Source organism: Suncus etruscus, chromosome 16 (genome assembly GCF_024139225.1).
Source record: "Suncus etruscus isolate mSunEtr1 chromosome 16, mSunEtr1.pri.cur, whole genome shotgun sequence".
Classification (NCBI taxonomy): domain Eukaryota; kingdom Metazoa; phylum Chordata; class Mammalia; order Eulipotyphla; family Soricidae; genus Suncus; species Suncus etruscus.
In genome coordinates this window covers 38,401,620-38,427,878 of record NC_064863.1, presented here as the reverse complement: position 1 = coordinate 38,427,878, position 26,259 = coordinate 38,401,620, and the positions used below count along the sequence as shown (strand labels likewise).

At 35.3% G+C, this 26,259-nt stretch overlaps 1 protein-coding gene across 1 annotated transcript; it reads right to left on the bottom strand.

The window, feature by feature from the left end:
* Nucleotides 1-564: 564 nt before the first annotated feature.
* On the bottom strand, nt 565-21,228 carry GUF1 (GTP binding elongation factor GUF1). The gene is made up of 17 exons (XM_049790128.1): nt 20,989-21,228; nt 19,370-19,481; nt 18,871-19,019; nt 18,528-18,608; nt 17,492-17,569; nt 14,600-14,683; nt 12,045-12,109; nt 10,932-11,135; nt 8,800-8,939; nt 7,298-7,421; nt 6,825-6,957; nt 5,774-5,917; nt 4,865-4,998; nt 4,457-4,558; nt 3,444-3,563; nt 1,977-2,013; nt 565-728 (listed from the first exon to the last, which is right to left on the bottom strand). Exons 1-17 carry the CDS (start codon nt 21,109-21,111, stop codon nt 591-593), a joined length of 1,968 nt encoding a protein of 655 aa, XP_049646085.1. The 5' UTR covers nt 21,112-21,228; the 3' UTR covers nt 565-590.
* Between the last annotated feature and the right edge of the window lie 5,031 nt (nt 21,229-26,259).

Here is a 26,259-nt window from a genome sequence, read left to right as displayed (position 1 = left end):
AATAACAATTTAATGGAGATAAGAAATAACCGGGCTAGAGAGACCAGTCCAGTGATTTGGAAGTTTGTCTTGCAAGGCACCCTGACTTCAATAGGAGTGATCTCTGAGCACAAAACCAGGAGTAAGCCTTGAGTATAATCAAATGTAAACCACCCCCCCCCCCCAAAAAAAAAGTTCGGTTTCTACTAAAAGCAGAAAATAAGAGATTTGGCAAATGTCACCTTGCTAGAGCTACAGAATAACAATTTGAAGCCAGAATTCAAGATCTTACTCTCATCTCTACCACTTTTCAAATAAAAATTCATTTAAATATGAGACTATAACAATTTTGTATTTTTCTTACTGTTGCTAATATATAAATTACTGGGGCTGAATCAATAATAAAAAGGGCATTTGCCTTGAACTCAGCTGACTGGGTTTGATTTCCCCAGCACCCCATATAATCACCACTCACCCAGGAGTGGTTCCTAAGCACAAAACCAGGAGTAAGCCCTGAACAGGATCAGGTGTGGGCCTCCCCCAATCCCCTAAAGAATACAAATGATTACCAAAAAAAAAAAGACTGCACAATTTTTATGTTCCACAAATTACTATTTATCAGGCTGTGTTTTCAGGACTTTTATAAAAGCATCTTTGGGAACTTCAACATTGCCAATTTTCCGCATTTTTTTCTTTCCTTCTGCTTGTCTCTTCAAAAGTTTCATTTTTCGAGTAATATCACCACCATACTGAAAAATATTTTTGAGAATTGAGAGTCTAAACCACTTCACAGAAAAACGCAATAGCATTGTTAAAACCACTTTACGATTATCCCAGAGACAGTAATCTGAAAATTTCTTCTCCTACCTCCTCAAAGAGTAACACTTTTTATTTATTTATTAATTTTTTGTGATGAGGATGAAGACTTAGAAAACCTAATATGCTGCATTATGAATGTCCAGGAAGAATTAGCTATATACTGACTAACTTTATGTTTTCTTTGTTTTTTTTTTTTTGGTTTTTTTTTTTTTTTTGGGGGGGGGGGTCACTCCCTGCAGCGCTCAGGGGTGGACCATATGGGATGCCGGGATTCGATCCACCGTCCTCCTGCATGCAAGGCAAATGCCTTACCTCCATGCTATCTCTCGGCCCTTAACTTTATGTTTTGATGCACGACTAAAGCTTAAAAGAAGCTCATAAAGGCATAAAGATGCTTAGTCCTTATGATAAAATTTTGAGAAGACAACATTGAATTCTTTTAATGTAATTTCATAAATTGATAGAACTCAGCAAAGTAAGGGAGATAACAGTCTAAACACCACAGTAACAGCCATTGTCTTTAGAAATTTTCCTCATAAATTAATAAAATATTTTATTCTAAGGGACCAGAGTGATAGTACAGTAGGTAGGGTTTTTGCCTTACATGTGGACAACCCGGGTTTGATCCACAGCATCCCATATGGTCCCCTGAGTATGCCAGGAGTAATTTCTGAATGCAGAACCAGGAATAAACCTTGAGCACTAGAGTATGGCTCAAGTAGTTATTTTGATCATAACTGTTCTTAAATATTTAACATTTATAAAAGGTAATGTTTATAAATAAGATGAAAATACATTTAAGAATATGAAAATGTTATTAGAGACAAATGAAATTTCTATTTTTTAAGCAGCAAACTTGAATATGAAATAAAGAATATAAACCAGCAACGGGGGCTGGAGTAATAAATACAGCAGATAGGGTGTTTACCATGCACAAACCTGGGTTCAATCCTTGGCATCCCATAGGGTTCCCCAAGACTGCCAGGAGTAATTTCTGAGAGCAAAGCCAGAAGTAACCCCTAAGCATCTGTTGCTGGGTTTGGCCCCAAAACCAAAACCAACACCCTGCCCCCCCCCAAAAAAAAAACACACCAAAAACCAAGAAACAGCAATGGTAACCAATACAGCTCCTTTGATTTTAAACTCGTGATACTACAAAGCAGAATACAGACACTTACACATTTCGCTAAAACATTTTTCCTGTAAGGTTTCACACTGTAAAAGAGAAAATTGCATGTAAGTACAGAATTTCATTATACTTTTTACAAAGGACCCAAATTCCTAAAAACATTATCTTTTTACAAAATAACTAAATTTAAAAAACAATTTTATCTTTATAAAATACTAGATTGCTCATTTTCTATCAGTATAAAATTGACAGAGAAAACTGAAAGTTTAAATGCTTTTTGTGTATTTGGGATCAAATACAAAAATGAATTCAAAGTGAATAAGAAAATACCATTTATTAAGAAAAGAGTCAAGGCTCATATGTAATCTTGACTAAGTCATATGTAAGTATGTTATAACCATGATTAGTATAATTAAGTAAAGACTGTCTCAACCTAAAAATTACTATTTACAAAATATTAATTTAAAATAGTTATCTCATTATTAACTCAAGTAAATATGATCAAGAGTAATGAATATAAATACTGCTTTTAGAAAATCTATTTCAAAGTAAATATTAAAAAATAAACTATATCTTACCAGTTAATAAGCTAAGTTTCTAAAAATATAATCACTTCATTCTTATATTTTTCATAAAGAGAAAAAACTTCATTAAAATAGTCTCTAGGGACCAGAGCAATAACACAATGGGGAAGGTGTTTGCCTTGCAGATGACCAACCTGGATTCAATCTGTGTCATCCCATATGGTCCCCTGAGCTTGCCAGGAGTGATTCCTGAATGCAGAACCAGGAGTAACTCCCAAGCACCATGGAATGTGGCCCCCCCAAAAAAAAGTGAAGCTAAGTGAAGTATTTTCTAGGTGCTAGAAAGATAGTACAGCAGATAGGGTTCTTGTCTTGCTCAAAGCCAAATCTGTTTGATATCTGGCATCTAATCTAGTTCCCAGTGCTGCCAGGGGCAACGCGTGGGTGCAAAGCCAGGTGCTAACCCTGAGTATTGCCAAGTATGCTCTCCCCCACACCAAAATAAAACCCAATAATATAAAATATTCTTTACCTAATAGCTACATTTAAATTAAAATGATTATTTTCCATTTAAATTATACTTGCAGGATGTTCCAGAGTTAACAACCTAATCTCTAGGTATTCATTATATACAAAATAACTAGTTAGTTAGGGAAAATAGAGACCAAAGAGATATTACAGCGGATAACATTCACACCTCACATGCAGTTGAACTGAGTTCAATCCCTGGCACCACATAAGGTTGCCTCAGCATCCTGCCAGGAAAGATCCATGAGTACAGAGCAAGGAATAAGCTTTGTTTAACAGCACTGGGTTGTTAAATAAAAGCAAAGAAGTAAAACTCATTATAGATAAAGGCATAAAGTTTACCCAAAACTGTATAAAAAGTGAAATATAATTCCACCATTACCCATGTAATAGCTTTAGCCTGAGCTATAAATAGCATGTCATTTCTAAAATCAATCTAGGAGCTAAAATTAGTTCCAACTTACTTTTCTCTTGCAATAATTTTACTTCCAATAGCAGCTTGAATTGCTATTTCAAAGAGCTGCCTCGGAAGACAATCCTTTAAACGTTCACAAATAGCTTTTCCAACAGAGTATGCTTTATCTCTAAAATAGAGATAAAAAATAGAGATAAAAATGCAACTATTTACACAACTTAAATAAGAATGTTCAATGTATCTTTCTAGTCATATGCATAATCAGTATCAAGATCCTAAGGAGATTCAAATGAAACTATTATAAATATCTCCTACAATAAAAACTATACTGGTAATAAAAATAGTATGACAGAAAATCAAGCAAAATATACATTACAGAATAAAAACCAATTTATGATGCCTATTCCCATACTCATAATAAACTATTAAATATTCTGACTGCTTACACATATATACTTTTCTGCATACTTATACTTATCTTTTTATAATTTCAATTTAATGGTCTTTTTGCTTTAAATGCTTAAAGTAGATTTGCATATGGCTGCTTCGTAACTTATTTTAATTGATCTATTTCTTAAACATGTAAGTTCTTTCATTTTTCATCATACATTTTTTTTATAACAAAAATTCTTGTTCTCAATTCTAAATTTCACAATTGAAGTAATTTTTTTTACTTGATTTTACCTAGGAAAAGAAACATTTCTTCCTACCATATATTCTTTTTTTTTGTCACACCCGGAAGCACTCAGGGTTTATTCCTGGCTCTATGCTCAGAAATCGCTCCTGGCAGGCTTGGGACCACATGGGATGCTGGGATTCGAATCACCATACTTCTGCATGCAAGGCAAATGCCCTACCTCCATGCTATCTCTCCGGTCCCCATACCATATATTAGGGTATAAAAAAGAAATATGATAAAGAATGGAAGGAAAAACAAGTAAAATGAAGTTTATCTTAAAGGTTTTGAAATGTAGCTATCAATAAAAATGTGAGTAATCAAGATATAAATATATTAGAAATGAAAAAATATATTAGAAATGATTTTGTTTCTCTTTAACTTACTTGTGTACAACAGTTACTAGCTCTTCTACAATAATTCCATTCAACAGAATATCCATTTTCACAAGGTCAGCAGTCTGATAGCCTGCATCTTCATAATCAAAACTATCAACAACAACAAAAAAACACAACACATTCATACATCCCAAGAAACTTCATTTTTTCAAATATCTTTTTCTAACATCTTCTATCACTCCACTTTATCAAAATATTACATATACAGTTCAAGTGAGTGGCTCTATATGAGTAGAAAATAGAATTAAGTGGATGCTCTGAGTCTTTCTAACCTTACAATACATTTTTCAGTGATCTTACAAAGGTGAAAATTATTAAGTAGTTTTTAGAATATCCTTGCTGGTCAATCTTTACAAGGAATTATCAAGGTACCTCAATTTCCCACAATTCACTTACCTAGCATATCCAGATGACAAGGATTTCAAAGAATCATAAAAATCCACCACAATTTCATTCAAAGGGAAGTGATACTGAAGCATAACTCTATTTTGATCAATAAATATCATGTTCTTCTGAGCTGCTCTTCGAGACTCAAAAGAGTAGAAAGAAATATTAAATTATGATCTGTATGAAAATACATTAATTAAAATTAAATTCTAATAAAGTATATAGTGGGAGAATATTTCTTTTAATGGTCTAATTAAAATCTGTAATATTTCTAAAAATGGAAATTTTGTACTTAAGTAACAACATTTTAAATGCTAACTTCCAAATCAAACAGCTTATTTATTTTTTGTAAATAATTGTAGGTCCAGATAAATTAAATTACCAAATCTAAGTTTATGTTAATTGAAAATCAAGTCCAACAGTCATCATTTGAGAGTTCCTTCCAATATTAAAGTATTTCAGCTATTTTTAGCTACTTTTAAAAACTTTAATTATAGCCATTTGTACACTACAACATGTCAGCCTACAGCAAAATTAAATGCCCTTTAATCAAAATTTTCCCATATTAAAATATCAATTAAGTAACAACATGAATAATAAAAAGTTCAGGACCCATTTTTATTTAAAATTGAAAAAACTTTATATATTATATATGCAGGAGCTGGAGAAATGCTTGTAAGATACTTGCCTTGCACAAGGCTAATGGGTTGATTACTAGTATCTAAGAGATCACTAGGTATGATCCCTGAGCATAGAGCCAGAAGAAAGCCCTGAGCACTGCCATGTGTAGACCAAATACAAAACAAAACAAGTATATATGCAGTAAAATAGGGTTTTTATAAAAATTTCTTAAAAAATTCAATGTGCTCTGCAGAACTGATCTTCCAAAACCTTTACTAAACTGAATTATATTTATACCTGGCAAAGCATCAGTATTTTTCCAGTAAATTCATTTGGTGTGATAATGGTTCCCAAAACAACAGGTTCCAAATATTCCTCTACTTTTGATTTATCAGGGAACTGTGCGGGATTGATGATTGTAATTTCTTTTTCCCTGTATTCCTAAGAAAAATCACCAATGTTATAAACTTTATAAAATTGATTAGAATGTTATTGAATTTATTGGTATCAGTCAAAACAGAAAATACCTAAAGGTTAGAATATTATCTTATGATGTTTTATATCATAACCCCAAATTATAATATTAATATATTATGATTACTATTATTTATTGAAATGTATAAAATATGATATTTTAATCTGCTTCTTAAAGGCATTATAATTCTCTAAATAAATACTGTTGAAAAATATTTAGATATGATTGCAACCGGAGAGACAGTACAATGGCTAAGGCAATAACCTTGTATATGGCCAGCCTAGATTTGATACTGGCATCCCCTATGGCTTCCTGAGCTCTACATAGAGCCATAAATAATCCCTGAGTGTTATCTTATATGGCCCCCAAATGAAAAATAAATAAATGAACAAAAATCCTTTAGATATTTATAGAAGGCAGTTAATACTTAAATTAGATTATCATATTATCGTAAATCAGATTACCTTAAATTAGATTATTATTGAATTAGATTATAATAAAACACTTTACAATTAGTTTGAACTCTAAAATTTCCTAAAGACATGTAGGAATGTGTGGTTCATACTTTATAAGAAAAATTTACTTATGGCCAAACTATTCTTTACCATCACGGTCCATTTAGAATACTATTATCACTATGAATAAATACTTTTTATTCTCAGTAAGCATAGTCTTATTAAGGTAATTAAAATTACACTTAAGATTTGTTTTCAAAGTAGTTACTCCTGACTGGTAATAAGATAATTCAGTTTAAATCCAGAAATATTTAGGCTTAATGCTTTCTCAGCAATTTATAATCTGGAGTTTTCCTCTGGCATACTCCTCACACATCTGGTTTAGTTTAGTTTATCTTTGACTGCTACCTCACAATACCTTTATCAATTTTGCTGATGAGAGAACAGCTTTATATGGAACAGTAGGGGTTGTCAAAATAACAGAAGCATTATATTCTTGTTCTAGCCGCTGATTGAAAACTTCCATATGCAAAAGTCCAAGAAATCCCAACCTGAAAGGGAAAAAAAAACTGAAAGGAAAAATGTTTGACTACTAGCCTCTATTTTCTTTGATAATGGTTATCTTAAGGGGGAGATGAAGTAGTCATTCAGGCAATTTCCCATTGTAATTAGATGTAACATAACTTCATGAAGCTTATCATTGGAATTCTATTAAACATTTAATATCACTGTGAAACTTATTCATAGAATATGATTTACAAGAAACAGGAAGATAAATATATTGAGTCTACTTTGCACTAATATGAAGTTATCCTAAGAAATCTCCAAGAGTTAACATCTAAACTTTAATTTCCAATAAAAATTAAATCCTACAATCCAATTTGCTCTTACCTCCAACCAGCACCAAGGGCAAGACTACTGTCTCGATGAACTGTCACACTGGAATCATTTAAAGTCAGTTTTTCTACTGCACTCTTCAGGTTGTTATATTCAGATTGGTCTATAGGGTACATTCCTAGGGACACAATGGTTTCTAATATCACATGTGAATAGATGTCTAGAGCACTAACAATATGCAGTGCCCCAAGATCAAAATCTATCATTTAGCTTTTTACTTTTCTGTATTTCATTGAGCAATATTACTGTACTAAAAATAAAAAAATGAACATTAAGCTACCATAGTATCAAAGTACCTTGCAATTTGCATGCCTTAATGAAATTAAGTTACCATAGCACCAGAGTATTTTGCAAGTTTTATAGCCCAAAAAAAATTACAGATGAATTGATATTCCAGGAGATGGTATGCTTTTGCAAAAATATAGAGAAATCTAAAAAGAATTATGGGAATTAGATCTATTAGGAAAATGTATCATGTCTGTTTTCAGTAAGCAAAAGTACATGGCATTCCACAAATACAAATGAACTTACATTAACAGATTAAAAAAAAAACAAAATTGAAATTTAAACCACATTGACTTCTTCTTTTTCTCAAGCTAAATATGACATTTATACTAAGATTTACCTTTTTCGATTCAATGACAAAACTGAAATTCTGACTTGTCAGATTCTCTTTCTTCTGACACTTCAATTCTTACCTCCAAAGTTCCCCAAAATATAAATTACTCTTTGTTTAAAGTGAATAAAGTTCTTAATTCCCAGTGAGAAACACAAAGGAAATCAAAGGCCGAATGAATGTCAGCACAAAATAGCCTGCTGAGCTTTCTTCTATCAAGAGTTTATTTATGTATCACAACATAATAGTAAAAGCTCCTCAATTCATAATTAGGTGAGAACACTATTCTGACTTGTCTTACAGTAGAATAATTAAAGGCAAACTAAGAAGACATACAGTAGAATAGTTATTTATAATTTGCCATTAGAACACCATAGTAAAAATATCGGTCAAATAAAATGAACAGTTCAGGGAAACAAGAAAGAAATTCATATTGTTATGTTCCTTTACTTATTAGAGAGCCTGTTTTTAAAAAACCAATTTCTTGGGACTGGAGGGATATTATAGAGTGTAGGGCACTTGTATTACACTTGACCAACCCCAGTTCAATCCCTGCATAAAAGGGCATGGCATTCCAACTCAAGTAAATAAAACCTATTCATAAGTCCTAAATATTTTAGAAAATGATTCTCATTTAAACATTTATCATTTAAATTATAATTTAAACAATTAAATTAAATCAGTTAAATGTTAAATTATCATTTAAACAATTAAATGATAATGGAAATAGCAAAATGCACACACGCGTGCGCGCGCACACACACACACACAAAAGATATTCTGGAATTATTATTTAAAATGAGTATTTCTAGTATTTTTGACATAAATTTTGTTAAAAAATTTTTTTTGCTTTCATCTTTTGAATTTGTGAGCTCCTCACCTGCAAATACCATTGGTTTCGCTGATTTAAAGCCAGGCAAGGGTTCCACTGGTTGTTTATGTAAATGTAAAGTATCTCCTACTTGTGCTTCAGTGACATCTTTCATCCCAGCAATCAGATAGCCCACCTGTCCTGCATATCTAAATAAAATCATTATACGGACATATTTACTACTTCAATGTTTCAAATGCATACTCATAAGTAACGCAACTTTTCCAGGCAATAATCCCTCTTTCAAACAAAACATTATCCGAGTACTGCTTATACATAAATTCTCAACTCTTTCAAAATTGTCAGCATTGTACCATGCGTACAATCCTTTAAGAGATCACTGCGTGACAACCAGCCTAAGATTGCAATAACTTGCTCTACCTTATATAGCTTCTAAATTATATGTAAATATAGCGAAACTAGTAAGTGCAGAAAACTAAAACACTGGATATTAGTGAGTTGTAATATAATATACTTTGTATAGAAAAAAAGGGGAAAGGAAATATTTAATGATGATGAAAATAGACTCAACAAATTTCAAATTTGCCTAAATATTCATTATAAAAGAAAAGCAAACAACAAAATTTAAAAGCTTTATGCTAAATGGTTATTGTGCAGAATATATGACAGAATACCAAGGTTTTTAAAATACTGAAGTAAGATGAAGAGAGACTTTATGACTCTCAAATAGAAAAAAAAAGATAAGAAAAGTAGAACAACAAATGCCCAAAGAAAAAAGGAAGGGAAAATGAGGGCATGAGAACTGGCCTTCAGTAGGAAGCTGGGGACATGGGAATGGATAACACAGGAAAAAAGACACTACAACAATGGTTGTAGAGAAGTGGAATGGTTGTAGAGATTGTACAAAGGGGAGTAGAGGGAAGCTGAAAGATAGTCAAGTGTTATGCATGAAATCCTACGTAAACCACAGAGTCAAAACATGTCAGGAAGAGTCAAAACATGTCAGGAAGTACCTGTAATGGAGTTAGGTTGGTGGTATAAAGAAAACAAGGAACACAGGTGAAGGGAGGAGACACAGTTAAAGGGACAAGTGTTAAAACACTGTATGCCTAAAACCCAGTCATTAATAACTTTGTAATCCATAGTGACTAAATAATTGTTTTGAAATATTATAAACAAAAATAGTTATTTTTAGACTATAACATGATACTGTCTAAAGAAAACTAAATGCTATATAGGATTAAACATTTTAATTTCCACAAATATAAAAACAAAAACCTAAGAAGCGAAAGCTCCAACTTTGGGCCCATGAATCTATCTCAACAGTGATTAGAGAACTGATGAAGTAGTAGACAATTAGTAAATATGCTTTATGGATGAACATAGAACTCAAGTTGGTTTTTTTGTTATTTGTTTTTGAGTGATACCCAACAGTGCTTAGGCTTACTCTGGGCTCTGAGCAAAGCAGACATTCTTGTCAGTGTCCAGGGAAACATATGGGGTGCTGGAGGTTAAATCCAGGTCATCAAGTACCTTACTTATGTACTATCACTCTGGCTCAGAACTCTGTATTTCTAATGTATCCTATCTTGGTATTAGCCACAAGCGATGAATTCTAGTTAATCAGAGTTTTACCATGAACACACTGATGAAAAAAATTAGGAAGTTTTAGAAGACTAGCATTAATTAAAATGAAAAAAGCATCAATGTCAAAATTGATATTCATATCAAATAGACATGTTGCAATATCCATTTGTCTACACCAGATCACAAAATTAGTTATGATAAATCAAGTTTCTGTCTTTCCTGAGATTTTTTTCTTTTCCTCCCCCCCCCACCTTTCTTTTGTGTGTGTGTGTGTGTTTTTTTTTTTTTTTTTTTTTTTTTTTAGCTACCCCTTGTGGTGTTTAGGGATCATTCCTGGCTCAGTGCTTAGAAATTACTCCTGGAAGGCTCAGGAGACCATGAGATGCTGGGTATCAAATCCAGGTTTACTGCATGCAAGATAAATGCCCTACTCTCTGTACTATTGCTTCAATCTCAATTTCTTTTTTAAAAATATACCTTATATATATTTTTATATATATTTTATTACATTGGAATCATTCACAGCATACCAGATGAATATAGATACAAAAAAACATAAAAGTGCGTTTTAATTACTAATGCAGATTACTTACAGCTTATCAGCCGGATGCTCGTTAGGATTTAGAATTCCTACTTCATTGACTTCGTATGTTTTTTGAGTATGTACAGATACAATTTTATCTCCTTTGGTAACCACTCCATCAAATAATGCAACATTGGCTATCACTCCTCTATACTGATCAAAAATGGAGTCAAATACCAAAGCTCTTAGAGGATTTTCACGATGCACTTTAGGCCTATATAAAAATGTTACACACACAAAAAAGCAACACTCATATTAATGCCACAATAAAATTCCTATTTAAACTCCTATTTATAAAGCTTAAGTAAATAAAGGCTGATGACTGAAAATAATATAAAAATAAAATATTTTGTTTTTTTGTGACCACTATACTTAAAGTAATTATCTACATTAAAAAATAAGGTATTGAGTCTATATATTTATTGGTTTTAGGCCACACCAGTGGCACTCAGAGGTTACTCCTGGCTCTACACTCAGAAATCCTTCCTGGCAGTCTCGGGGGACCATATAGGATGTCAGGGATCAAATCTGGGCCCGTCCCAGGTTGCCATGAGCAAGGCAAAATGCCCTGCTGCTGTGCTATTACTGGCTCTGGCCCTATATATTCGTTTTTTTTTTTTTGTGTGTGTGTGTGGTTTTTGGGTCACACCCGGCAGTGCTCAGGGGTTATTTCTGGCTCCAGGCTCAGAAATTGCTCCTGGCAGGCACAGGGGACCATATGGGGCACCGGGATTTGAACCGATGACCTCCTGCATGAAAGGCAAACGCCTTACCTCCATGCTATCTCTCCGGCCCCCTATATATTCGTTTTAATGCAATCTCTAGTAGTAACTTTAAAAAAATTACATTCTAAATTTAAAATATGCTTGTTATTAAAATATATGGAATTAGAAAGATAGCAACTCTATCATGGCAATTATTAGAAAGAGACCCTTATAATCCTGATTATTTTCTATTATTATACTTTGCCAAATTTTACTTCTAAATATTTCTAAAAATGAACAGAACCTTTATATCACTGACCATAGTATATTTGCCATAGCAATGGAGCTACAGTAAAAGATTAAATTGATGGTCTTTATGTTATTAAAAATAAACAGAATGATAAAAGTAAAATACTTACGAGGGTATTCTTTCAATGACTGCCTGAAGAACACTTTCAACATTTGTTCCAAGTTTAGCAGAAATCTATAAATGTGTATGTGAAAAAAATTAAAGCTTAGATTCTGTCTTCCTACCCTGGTAACTGCTTAAAAATCATACCAAAAAGAAACATACAAGAATGTTTGATGACCAATAAAAGAGAAAATACAAAGTATTTTGATAAAAATGTCCTATTTTCTACTGTGTGGCTCTTAGATTACGCTGCAAAAGGATATTCAAAGAGCAGTGAATAGATCAAAATATCTAGCTAAGAATAGTGACAGTATATGACTGTAATCAATAATATCCTCAAGTTTCAAATTCTGCATTTGATAAATGAGAAGTGACAATGCACATTTTGCCTGTCTCAATTTGTTGTGTACCTAGAAATGAACAATTAAGTGGATGACAACCTTCTTTTCCAATCTTTCCCAGGTGAGACTATGAAAAGAGTTAATTAAAAGTTAATTCTATTCTCTCCCTATCATAAGCCAGGGGCAAAAAATCCAACTGTGGTTGTATTCAACTATGAGACTTTTATATGCCTATAAGTCACTTAGTATTATTGGTGAAAAACAATGTCAAGAAACTGGTATGATTGGTTTCTTGTGAATTCATAATCACAATCTCAATGTGTAATGATAGTTCCAAGTGGTTCTTTGACATGTCTGCTAGTGAATGCAATTATCACTCAGATTATACAAGACTATTTTCCTTGAAGTCCATTCATTTTTCTTTAGGATCAATTCACTTGGAATTGATGCACTTTATATTTACAACTTCTTTGCTTTCTCTCTCCTTACAAAGACAGCTTTTCCAGAAATTTCTGGAACAATTTTTTCCCAATTCTTTGCTTTTCAAGTTTCACTTCAAAAAAGAGTGCCCTAGAAGCATCATTTCAGATCTTACATCATGTATCACCTAACTGAGGAAAAAAAAAGGGGGGGGTGTTTCACTTTTAAGTATGATATTCAAAATGGAGTAATTCAACTTTTTGAGTGCATTTCCTTGCTTCATTCAATAATTATTGCATTTTTTTTTTGATTTGCAATGTTATGGAGTCATATCCAGTGGTGCTCTCAGGTCTTATTCCTGACTCTGCTCTCAGAGATCACTCAAGGCAGGCTAGTGGAGATCAAATGTGGTGTTTCGATTCAGGAGCCTTCAAGAAAAACACCCAATCCACTATATATCTCTCCAATCCCATGCATTTTGTTTTTAATTAATGAGTGCCTCCCCTAAGTAGAATAGAAACACAATGATGCAAGTCTTACCTAGCCAATCACTGTTAAATGCCTGGATTGTACAAACCAAATAAACAGCTCAAGGAATTTTGTTAATATTTTTCTTAAAATTAGAATATTCAATTGTTCTTAAATTGTTCTTTAACACAATCCAACTTACAAACTCTTAACTCCAGGACTACCTTATAAGGTCATTTGCTATAAAAAAAATCATTAAATTTAATGTGTATATTATATGTAGCCAAGAATTAAACTACTTCTTGTTGTTTCCTTTTGATGGACAGAGAGAATTTGGGGCAACCCAGCAATGCTCACAGGCTGCTTCTTGGCTCTGTGCTCAAGGATCACATCTGGCAGTGCTTGGGACTATTATGTGGTATCCTGAATCAAACTGGGGTCACATAAAAGGCAAGTGCCTTAACTATGGTCCTATCTATCTAGCCTTAAAACTAGTTTTATTTTAGTGATTACCACAAGTTGTTTACATTTATGTGCCAAAGTTAACAAACAACAAAAAAAACACACTTCATCATTAAATTTTCTGTCCCTGTAAATGATTGTAAATGAACACATGTTGCTACACTAACATACTTACTGCATAATCATGCAGCACTTATTTTATATACAAACCATTAATTGAAAGATAAATTGAAAATTAAAAATTTAAATAGTGTCAACTTTGATATAAATAAAAGCTGTTTCTCAAGAACGTTTACTATTGTTAACTCTTTTATTAAAATCATTATCAATTCTACAAATGATAGTCATGAATGTCCTAAAATTAATGTGAATCTGATCTTCAGAGTATTTCTAGAGACAAAAGTGATATGCAAAAATAATATAGAAATGGAATTCAAAAGGCCTATATTTTAGTCTTGGAATAATAACTAATCAGATCTATACTAATTCCTATTTATTATGACCATATTATAAGGATTTTTTGAGTAGAAACAAATGTAATAATAATAAAAAAGAACATTTTAAAAAACATCATAAAATGATGGAATTGAATAAAATACCAAACTTTTTAATTAATTATTGTTATTTTGGTTTTTGGGTCACACCCAGGAGCGCTCAGGAGTTACTCCTAGCTCCACGCTTAGAAATCACTCCTGGCAGGCTTGGGGGACCATATGGGATGCCAGGAATCAAACTGAGGTCTATCTGGATTGGCAATGCAAATGCCTGTCTGCTGTGCTATCTCTCCGGCCCCAAATACCATGAACTTTATATGAATAATTTATGAGATTTTTAAAAGTATAACCAAGTCTTTGAATAAAAGACATCTTACCTTAATACATTCATCACCTGGAATATCAAATACCTTTTCAATTTGCTTTTCAACCCTTTCAGGGTCAGCATTCTTCAGATCTATCTTAAAAAAGAGACATACACACAATATCATAAAATATTAAATATATACAGTATTATTATTGAACATACACTTTAAACAGCCTCGATAAAGTTTAAACAAAGATAATCTAGATATGAAAAAATATAACTTTTTACTAGTTACTCAATTGTTCAAAAATGAATTACAAATTAATACCATGTAAACTGGTTTTGTAAGTTATTAACTTTTAACATACCATTAAGCCATTTTACTTAAGATTAATATTCATTCTCTTAAATTTGAACAAAAATATACTTAAATGCAATGATTTTTAAGATATTTTTTTTTTGGGGGGGGGTCATACCCAGCCTGCGCTCAGGGGTTACTCTGCACTCAGAAACTGCTCCTGGAAGGCACAGGGGACCATATGAGATGCTGGGATTCAAACCACCTTCTGTCCTGAATCAACGGAGTGCAAGGCAAATGCCCTACAGCCATGCTATCTTTCCTGCCCTATTTTTAAGATTCTTAATTTAAGAAAATTTTAAAGATAAAGGTTGATGTTTGTCTCTTATAGTAGTACTTAACTATTCACTCTGTTATTGTTATGTTGTTTCCTTTTAGATCACATATTTCTTTTCTCACCATAAATATACTACCATAAGAAATATTTTGCTCTAATACCCTATTCTACAAACATATTCTCTGTTGCTTCATATACCGGCGTATATGTTGCTTCATTTGCCGGCGTATAAGATGACCCCCTAATTTTGCAGTTAAAACATAAGTTTAAGCCTACATTCGCTGTATCAGACAGAACGTTCCTGTGCTGCAACTGTATGTACCACAGTGAGTTAATCACAGCAAGCAAAGGTTCAAAGATTATACTGTAATAGACTTCCTCTCTGACTCTGGCCAATCTGAGCAGGCTTTTGACAGTGTAGATTCGGGTCCAGAACATTGTCTAATTTGCATGCATAAAAAGCCTGCTTGGATTGGCTGAGTTAGAGGTGGTCCGAGCAGCCTTGCTGTGATTGGTGCAGGATCAAGGTGGAAAATTATTTTGTGGCAATATTCAGACAATTTTTGTTTAGCAGCATATTGAAACATTTTTCGGGATATACTCGGACTTTTTTTGTTTCAAAAGTCATCTTATATGCCGGAAAATATGGTAATATAAGGAAACTATTTTTTATACTCAATGCAAGAGTTAGAGGCAATGAATAACAATTCTACCATATGGAACTCAAAAACATAATTCCCACCAGTGAAATAGTTGAAGATCCCTCATATTAACAAATGCTCGATTTGTGTGGTATTATTAAGAAATATATTTCTGACACAAACTCCCAACACATCTGGAATTTTTTTTTTTTTTTTTTTTGGTTTTTGGGTCACATCTGGCAGCACTAAGTTCATCCTGACTCTACGCTCTACCAGAAATCACTCCTGGTAGGCTCAGGGGACCATATGGGATGCTGGGATTCAAACCACTGTCCTTCTGCATGGAAGGCAAATGCTACCTCCAAGCTATCTCTCCGGTCTCTATACCTGGAATTTTTAAGGCATCTCTTGCTATGGTACTGACTTTAAGATTTTTTTGGGAAAAAAGTTTTTTTGGAAAGCATCTAAGGATGGGGCCAATTGTCAGCAGATCCGACCATAAGTGAAATAGAAGGTTGGAAAATTCAGATTCACTAACCTAGAGAATAAAGGGGGTTAACAGTGAAGTTCAATGACTAAAAGCTAATGCATTTGTTAATCACATCTATATAATTAAGCCTCCATGAAATTTCCAAAGGGGTTCAGAAAGCTTCCAAGTTGCTGAACATATGCAAATAGCCTTTCCCTTCCACATGGCTGTTCCTCTACATAATATACAGCTCATTTAGTAAGCAAAATGTTTCTAAGTTTAGTTCTAGAAAATTAGTTACATAAGAAAGAGGTTCTGAAGAACATTTGAGTTAATAGTTAAAAGTAGAGGTTAAAAATCCCAGAGCAAGGGCCAGTGCAAAAGCACAGCTGTAGAGTGTTTGCCTTGCAAGCAGCTCACCCAGGACAGACCTCATTCAGTTTGATCCCCTGGCGTCCCATATGGTCCTCCTAAGCCAGGGGCAATTTCTGAGCAGATCCAGGAGTAATCCCTGAGTTGCACCAGGTATGCGCACCCCCCCCCCCCGGCAAAAATCCCAGACCAACAACTACCTCAAATTCAGTATGCCTTTAGAAACTCTAATCTATAAAAAGTTACCGAAATATCAGAAGCCCAAGAAAGACTAGGTTAAAGACTAGCACCTGAATGAAGTTAGGAGAATCAGCTGCAAGGGGAGGTCTTGTGGGAACCTATAGAATCTGAGACTCTTTCCACTGACAACTAACATAACAATGTGAATGAATGAGGGAAGTAGAAAGCCTGTCTCTAATACAGGCAGGGAGGGGGATAGGGAGGTGGGAGATTTGGGGCACTGGTGAAGGGGGGAGTTCTTTATATGACTGAAACCCAACTACAATCATGTTTTTAATCAAATCTTATAAGTAAAGATATTAAAAAAATAAAAATTATTTTATTATAATAAAAATGCTGAAGATTATTTTGATTAAATCCCCATCAATGTGTATGTAATCTTTTCTGGTTAAAAGAGTGAGATTATGTCAAGATTATAAAAAAAAAAAGACTGAATTGAATTCCTGACCCCAAGTGTTATTTAGTGGTAGTGAAGAAAAACCCCTGTTCTTTCTCCCACCAACCCTACAGTGGACACTGGATCTGAGGAACTTATTTATTGTGATATTCAAACACTAAGTATACTTATGTATAATACTAAGCATTTATTTCCTCATTATAATTACCTTGTTTATAACTGGAATTACTGATAGTTGTGCTTCAAAGGCAAGAAAGAAGTTTGCTACAGTTTGGGCTTGAATACCCTGGAAAACTCAAGATACAAGACATTGAGATGGTCGTTCTATTACTTATTACAAAACTTATAAATCATGACCAATTACACATTTTCATCAAAAATAAAATTGGGGGGTAAAAAAATTAAGGTCTAAGATAAAGTATGGTGTCTATACTTCAATGCAGCTGGGAGATTTTGTAAGATGTGTATATATAATGACACTGTACTTGAATTAAAAATAAATACAACAATCTCAAGTAGTTTATTAATTTTTAAAAATTGGGGAGGAGGACTGTCATGCTTAGTGGTACTCAGGGGCTACTCTAAGCATGATGTTTGAGTCACTTCAGCTGATGCTCAGAGACCATGCAGTGCCAGGGATAGAAACTTGGCCACTGGGGCAGGAGAAATAGCACAGCAGTAGGGTGTTTGCCTTGTATGCAGCTGATCCAGGACAGACCTGGGTTCTATTTCTGGAATCCCATATGATCCCGAGCCTACCAGGAGCAACTTCTGAGCACAGAGCCAGGAGTAATTTCTGTATGTAGTCGGATGTGGCCCAAAAGCCACATCTTTAGCCCTCACCTTAAACATTTTAAAAGACAATTAGTCAATGCTTTACTGCAATAAAACTTCAAATAACTAAAGTACATGTTTTTGGTTTAAATAGTTTTAAACGTTAGTTAAGTAATACAACCAATCATTTCTTTCCCTCAAAAACAAAAACTCTATTTCCAGAATATTATTACTATTATTCTAGTTTTGGGGCCACACCTGGGTGTGCTCAGGGCTTACTCCTAGCTTTGTGTTGAGAGACTTCTGGATTTAAAAAAATAAAATGGTTTCCCAGATATGCCAGGAATAAAACCAACGTCAGCTATGTGCCAGCAAGCACCTAAACCCCTGTACAAACACAGGGAACTGTCTAAACTAAGGGAACTGTCATAAATAGCTATGTCATATCATAGAAAATGAAATTTACCTACCTCATTTGCATCGACCACAAGTAACACACCTTGGCAGGCAGAAAGTGACCTGGAGACTTCATAACTAAAATCAACATGGCCCTGGAAAACAATTATTGATACATTAAATATGACATTAAGTTATTTAAACAGTATGACAAATTTAAAAAAATACCTAATAAAATGTTAGATGGCTTCCCCAGATGTGCTTGTCACAGAACCCAAAAAACAAAAGAAGTTAGATCTATTAATATTTGGTTCAGAAACTAAAGAATTTGTTTATATTATTCCATGATTATATACATAATTGTTTATGTATTCCATGATTAATTTAACAGAAAAGACCAAATAATGTTCCACTTACTGGAGTATCAATGAGATTTAACAGGTACTGCTTTCCATCCCAGTTATAGAAAAGAGAGGCTGTCTGGGCTTTAACGGTGATTCCTCTTTCCCGTTCCACTTGCAGTTTATCAAGAACTTGCTTATTATTCTTTGTCTTATCAATTGTTCCTATGAACACAAACACTTATTCACATCTCATTGAGCTTTTGGAGGAGAAAAAAATCAAATACAAAATTAAAACCACACGATTTTTTTGTTTGTTTTTTGGGGCCACACCCGCGGTGCTCAGGGGTTACTTCTGGCTGTCTGCTCAGAATTAGCTCCTGGCAGGCAGGCACGGGGGACCATATGGGACACTGGGATTCGAACCAACCACCTTTGGTCCTGGATCGGCTGCTTGCAAGGCAAACGCTGCTGTGCTATCTCTCCGGGCCCGGAAACCACACGATTTTTAAGCAAAATCAAATTATTCTTTTCTTGTGGCCATCAATGAAGAATATAATGTATAATGAAAATACCTGTTAGTTCCAGGAGTCTGTCAGCCAGAGTGCTTTTGCCATGATCTACATGTGCAATGATACTGAAGTTTCTAGTATTTTCAACAGCAAATCCAGACATGTCAATTTTTTCCTAGATAAAAAAAGGATTACATTTTGAATACAATGTTTTCATGAAATGAGTATTCTAAATCAAAAATATTACTTTAGTCTTCTTTAAACAATTATTACTAACATTTATGTCATTTATTATTTCCCTTGATAATGATAATTACAAGACTAATAGAAACATATCAGTTTCACTGGCAAAGATGACTGCGCCAAAATCCTTTAGAATGTTTCCTGCCTTAAGATCAAAGAAGTAGGGGCTGAAGAGATAGCATGGAGGTAAGGCGTTTGCCTTTCATGCAGAAGGTCGGTGGTTTCAATCGCCTGCTAGGAGCGATTTCTGAGCTTAGAGCCAGGAGTAACCCCTGACCGCTGCTGGAACCAAAACAAAACAAAAAGATCAAAGAAGTAACCGAATTTTTCTTAAAAACACAAGACACCTATAACTCTCAACCACCTTAAAAGTTCTTAGTATCTGGTTCAATAAGACTTTTCTTGGAGGGAGGAGCACCCGGGGTTACTCCTGGCAAGCACTCAGAAATAGCTCCTGGCTTGGGGGACCATATAGGATGTCAGGGGATTGAACCTTGGTCGTCTATAGGCCAGTGCGTGCAAGGCAAATGCCCTACCGCTTGTGCCACCGCTCCAGCCTCTCAATAAGACTCTTGCAACAGAAAAGTTGGGGATTAAATTCACCTCCCTCCCACCAAAAAGCACATAAACAAAAATAAGATTTTATTTGTGACTTAAACTTCATAAGTTTAGGGAAAAACACCTCGCTTTTAATGCTCAATGTTTTGCTGACTCTACAAATGCTAAGCAGCATTCATGTAAAATAGTCATTTTAGCTGCATTCTAAACATTTCTTCAACTAGATCAATATTTCATAAAAGGTATTATGTAAACACGAGTATACTATAGATGTGTATATGTGTGGAATTGCCCTATAACACAAAAGCTCAAATAAGCATTTCGTTTGTTTTCAAGTGTTCCAGTGCAAAACAAACAACAGCATTACAACTTCACTTTAATGAAATTCTGCAAAGTATACAGGTTGGAGTACAGGGCATACATATCCTATGGACTAGTTCATTTTAAGTAACGGGTATTATAGAAAAAAAGGACAGAAATTATTAGTCATTTTCCCTACTAACTTGCAATGACTTTACTTTTTCTGCAAAAACTTGAAGTCTCTTTCACTCTGAGCTTAGTATAGTTTGCATGCTTGCAGAGTAGTCATATGGAAAGTTGAGATCAATAAAAGGGCGCACGCCAAGCACATCACTAGGCCCGAACGTGTAAAACTGTGCTTTAAACGTGCAAAATAAAATAGAATAAAAATAAAATAAAAGCTACGGAACGTCTTAATCCCTCCTATCACAAAGATACAGCAAATTGCAGGTTGCACAGAATCGATTAGGAAAACCAAAAAGTGAGTAATTGCTCAAGGTCATCCAGGGAAGCAATAGGCCTCGCTGGACCCCAAATCTCGGCTCGATCTTCCTGCAGTAGACTACAGAGCGGCCGGTCACCTTGCGCTCAGCAGAGCCGTACAGCCGATCCGGAATCAGGGGCCGCCCGGGAGACGCGACCGCCGTGGCCCGCGGAGCGAGTGCGCAGGCGCGTCGCCATCCCCGACCCGTGAGGAGCCACATTCTTCGGGGCGGGTCAAGAAATTGCCCCGAGAAGCGAGAAAGCCATGCCCCGCGGTTCGCTTTTCTCCCACACTGTCGCCACTGAAGGCCCCGCGGAGCCGATTCCACGAGATCCTGAGACAACGCGAAGAGACGAACTAATGGGCAACGCTGTGCTTCCCGCACTCGCCCGGGAACGTCCCATGGCCCGGTTACGTACGTAACGTCATGACGTCAGGGTGTCTGCGTGCCCCTGCGATTGGTGCGATTATCACGTGGGCGGAAGTCCCTGATCCTAAACTGTGTTTGATTACGGGGCCGGACACAGCGGCAGGGCGTTTGCCTTGCAAGCGACTGACCCAGGAAGATGCTGGTTCGAATCCCGGAATCCCATATTGTCCCTGGAGCCTGCCAGGAGCGATTTCTGAGCACAGAGCCTGGAGTAACCTCTGAGCGCCTCCGGGTGTGGCCCCAAAACCAATCAATCAATCAATAAATAAATGTGTCTGAATTCAGTTTCCTCCTTTTGTTTTCCCAGGCTTCTTAGGGAAAGCCATATGGATACACAGATAGCAGCAGAGCTGAGGTTCAGCCAATGGGAAACCTCACCTCTTGCTGTGCTGCTCCCTCACTTCTTTGTTATTAAAAGACAAGTGAATGATAACATCTAACTTGGCACATGTAGACTTTACTGCACAACTTTGGGATTTGGGATTTAGCCCCCTTCCAAAGAACATAAAACCACTATAGTTTTTTTATATCTAAAAGTTGAAATGTATTCTCTACATAGTCAGCGATAGTGATATGACTACTGCTGGGAGGACTTTATTAGATAATTACAGCCACTGCCAAAAGATTTCAGGCAGGGAGGTAATATGGCACTTTAGCATTTTATTTTATTGCATTCTATTGTTGGATGGAGTGGGGGTGAGGGAGGGGGATGGATAACTAGGCCAGCATTACAATGCAAAAGCATTGCTGCTGTCTCTGTGGTCCCGGAGTTACACAAGCCACCCAGGCAGTTCTGTGAAGGCTTTCAGGACTGCACCCAGGAATGATGGGTGATGGAATTAAATAGGATGGGAATTAAATAGGGCCTGCTAATGTCTAACATGCACCCTAATTGCTGTGATATCTTCTTGTCCCATAGAGAGTCATTTTGAAAACTGCTAGAAAGTGGGGAATAAAGTTCCATACGTACATGATGGCAATCTGAGTACAAGTGTGTGAATGGGAAAAAAAATCTAGGTTTGCCCAGAAGGTAAAAATTAGCTCATATAGAAAGAGTTAGAACTGCCTCTCAAAAACCCAAAGTTTAAAAATCAGCTTTCATAGTTTCTGATTTCTAATCAGCATATTTAAACCATAAATATTGGTTTGAGAAATTAAGTAGGGCTATGGGGTGAAAAGCAGTGGTTTGTATCTGTACTATTGAAACACTTATGATGCTGTTCTATAGTATTCCTAAATAAAACACTTATGAAACCAATTTATCTTTTGATTTTGGACCCTCTGATAAAACATACAAGACCTAAAGAACAAAGATAATGATTCAGAAATTCCTGGGTGCAATTTATTAACCAGCAATTTAGAAAGTATTGACTGCCTTGCCTTTGGCATTTGTACTTTCACAGATTCAAGTCTATCTACAGCTGCTTGCTGACCCATTTTACAGATTTACACCTAATAAAATGTGCTGCTTGTGCACCATTTCAGAACAAGGGAATAGCTCAACTCCTCTGTTCCTCCGTCTCTTGCTTTCTATAATTCCTAGAGAATCCCAGGCTCTGTGAACTGTCAGGCTTGAGAGAAGACATCTATTTTATAAAATTCCAAATACTGTGTACTCTTCCAGCATCTGTTTTTAATTTAGAAAGGGAGATTCATTAAGACGGAGAGATAGCATGGAGGTAAGGTGTTTGCCTTGCATGCAGAAGGACCGTGGTTCGAATCCTGGCATTCCATATGGTCCCCAGAGCCTGCCAGGAATGATTTCTAAGCATAGAGCTAGGAGTAACCCCTGAGCGCTGCTGAGTGTGACCCAAAAACCAAAACCAAAAAAAAAAAAAAAAAAAAAAAGGAAAGATTCACTAAACTTAGCTCTAAAAATTTAACATTCTTAGAAGTAATTTGATCAACGTCAATGTATATTTTTTATATTCATAAAACAATGGGAAGTGGGCCAGAGAGATGGTATGGACGTAGGGCGTTTGCCTTGCATGCAGAAGTACGGTAGTTTGAATCCTGGCATCCCATATGGTCCCCCCTGAACCTACCAGGAGCGACTTCTGAGCATAGAGACATGAGTAACCCTGAGCGCTGCCGGGTGTGACCCAAAAACCAAAATAACAACAACAAACAAAAACATTGGGAAGCATAAGTTAGGAGTTTTTCTTTGCTTTCTTTATTTTGGGTTGGGGGATGGTTAGACAACTTGTGTTACTCTTAACTTACTTTTGGTATTTACTCTACACTTAGGCAATTTGGGGGACCATATAGGATGCCGAATCAGCCGCATGCAAAGCAAGAACCCTCTTCTCTGTACTAGTTCTCTTACCCCAAGATTAGGTGCGTTTCAACTGGATAAATGTTCTGACCCAACATACAGAACAAAAACTAAATGAGAAGCCTTAATAAAAGATGACTTAGATATATTAGCAGTGTTTTTTTCTGAAATATGTGCTAGCATTCTGGTGGAAATCATTACTAGGATTTTCTTTAAAAGAAAATAAGGTGCTAAAAAGAAATATTAAAAGAAGTAAATGACAGATATTGAACAGCAATAAGTCCCCATTAGAAGAATTACAATATTTATAAAAGGGACCCCATTCTAAGTTCATTTCTAAGTCCAAAAATGCTACAGAAATTTTATAAGTATTTCTTAATGGAGTGAAATTTTTTGTGATTTCATTTGTCCTTCAGAAAGTCATTTTACTTCTACCTCTTGTTTTATTTTTGGCATTTTTGGAATGAAATTCTTTTGAGCTTTCAAGGAAATAAATAACCACATCTAAAGTAAAGGCTATGATGAGCAAACATTTTGAAATTTGCACAAGAAACAAGAAAAAGTAAAAAATGCTAAAAAATATAAAAGGTTTAAAGGCCTAGGGAATTCAACTCAAAAGCATCCCTGCTAACTGCAGTAGGTGTATATCTGCAATAAAAAGTGCTGGCAGAAGTTATTGGCGAATCCAGAAAATCAAGTGGTTTTGCATTTCAGGTAATGGTCTCCCTTCAGAAGCTTCTGCTGTGCCTCATTAAAAGTGCAGCATTATTTTAGTTGCACTCATTTGCAATATTTTAGTAGTTCCTGGGGATATTCATTGACATTACAGTGTCCAAAGGCTTAATTTTATAGTGAAAAGTAAACACTAAGTACTTGAGATAAGTACTTTAGATAGAACATGAGAAAACAGGCAGCTTGTGCAATTAAACACATGTCTCTTGTGTGTGTAAGAAAAAAAGGACTTGCGGAATCTCTGAATCTGTTTTAGTGGAGAAACTTGGCGCTTTCCTTCCCTCTGAAAAAAATTAGCTGTAGACCCTCTGGTATCATGTAGTTTCATTGCATCAATCTAATGTTTCTCCTTCACCTTGTCAAAATAAATGATTTCGGGAGAAATAGTGCATCTAACACTAAGAGCCTCCTCTATGCTCACTATGGCCAAGAGATTGTCTTCTCAGATAAATTATCTGACTTGCTTATAAAATGAGAACTGCGTAATAAGTAGCTTGATACTTGTAAAAGGACTAGTTTCATTCAATTTTTTTAAAAATGAAACTTATGCTGATATATTTACTGATAAGTTTACTGTATTAGATACAAATTAATGCAGTATTATTTACATTTATTATCTCATAGTGTTATATGATCAGGAAACCTGTCATAGTTTAACTGGAATTTCTGTTTTACAGCCTGTCACCTGACTGACTCTCATCTGAACTAGAGTCTTGATTAAAGGCAGGGCTAGGAAGTTCCTTCGGCCATGCTCATGCCCTTGTTGTTAGCAATGCTGAGTTTCTGTCATTTCACTGAAAATGTAATTTCCTACAAATCTGTTAGACACTTCCAAGTTCCCTATCACATGTGGTCCTAATCACCATACCTGAGCATCTTAGGGATCTCAGCATTTCTGGCCATGCTCCTATTAAAAATTATTTTAGAGATTTTCTTAGAATATATATCTAACAGTCTTGATAAAAATTTAAAAACAAAAATAAAAACATCCTGGTTCCTCTTTTGAGTATTCATTAACTGAATAAACAGTTCTTGAACATCTGCTACATGCAGGCTCTTTACCTAATGCTTTAAATTAAATACAAATGCACACAATGCCCACTTTTCTTAGCAGTCTGAAATAAAAATGTTGTGAACAGTTATAATAAGTTATAAATGATGGTACCAATAAATACATAATTACCTTCCTTCACTGTGGGTGAAATATAAATTAAATTTTCTCTATAGAAATTAATTTGGAGACTACTCAAAAAATTAAAAATCATGGATCTCAAGAGATAGTATAGGTTAAGGTATGTTTTTTCAAATGTCCAAATCTGGTTCAGTCCCTAGGACCCCAATATGGTATATGGTCCTCAAATTACAACCAGAAGTGACCTAGTCACCACTACATATGGCCCCCAAAGAATAATTCCTCTACATTCTGGGGCTGCGGGATCGCTTTACCCTGCCGTGCCTTTGTTCACTCTGAGGACTTCAGGAAACTCCTATCTCTGTCTGCCTGAAACTGTGCTTCTGAATCCCCGAAGGTTTCCTCAGGGGCCTAGGGAGTGCACCCCCCAAAAACTGCATTTTGAAGCTGGTGAGTGCCTAAATTCTGGGGCTGTAGGATCGCTCTGCCCTGCTGTGCCTTTGTTCACTCTGAGGACTGTCAACTAGAGGCAGCAGAAGAGCTCGGCTGCTTCGCTTGCCAGGCACTCTTTCTAATCAATGAACCCCACCACAACACGCAAGAAAAACCACACTACAAGCGTGACAATGGGGAAACCTCGCAGGCAAACACCATCCATAGAGAATGAAGACGAAAGCTCGGTTGACCTAATAAATTCCAACCACCTGATTAACCTTTCAGATAAGGAGTTTAGAATAGAAATATGGAATATGTTCGTAGAACTCAAAAAGAGCATAGATCGATCTGAAGAGAACACAAA

Excerpts from the sequence above, each read along its gene's own strand:
- GUF1 (XM_049790128.1), bottom strand. The coding sequence starts at position 21,111 with ATGTGGCTCCTCACGGGTCGGGGATGGCGACGCGCCTGCGCACTCGCT. Across the intron at positions 14,684-17,491 it reads TAATTCCAGTTATAAACAAG|ATAGATCTGAAGAATGCTGA; the intron begins GTAATTATAATG and ends CTCTTTTTTAAG. Across the intron at positions 3,564-4,456 it reads CTAGTAACTGTTGTACACAA|AGATAAAGCATACTCTGTTG; the intron begins GTAAGTTAAAGA and ends TCTCTATTTTAG.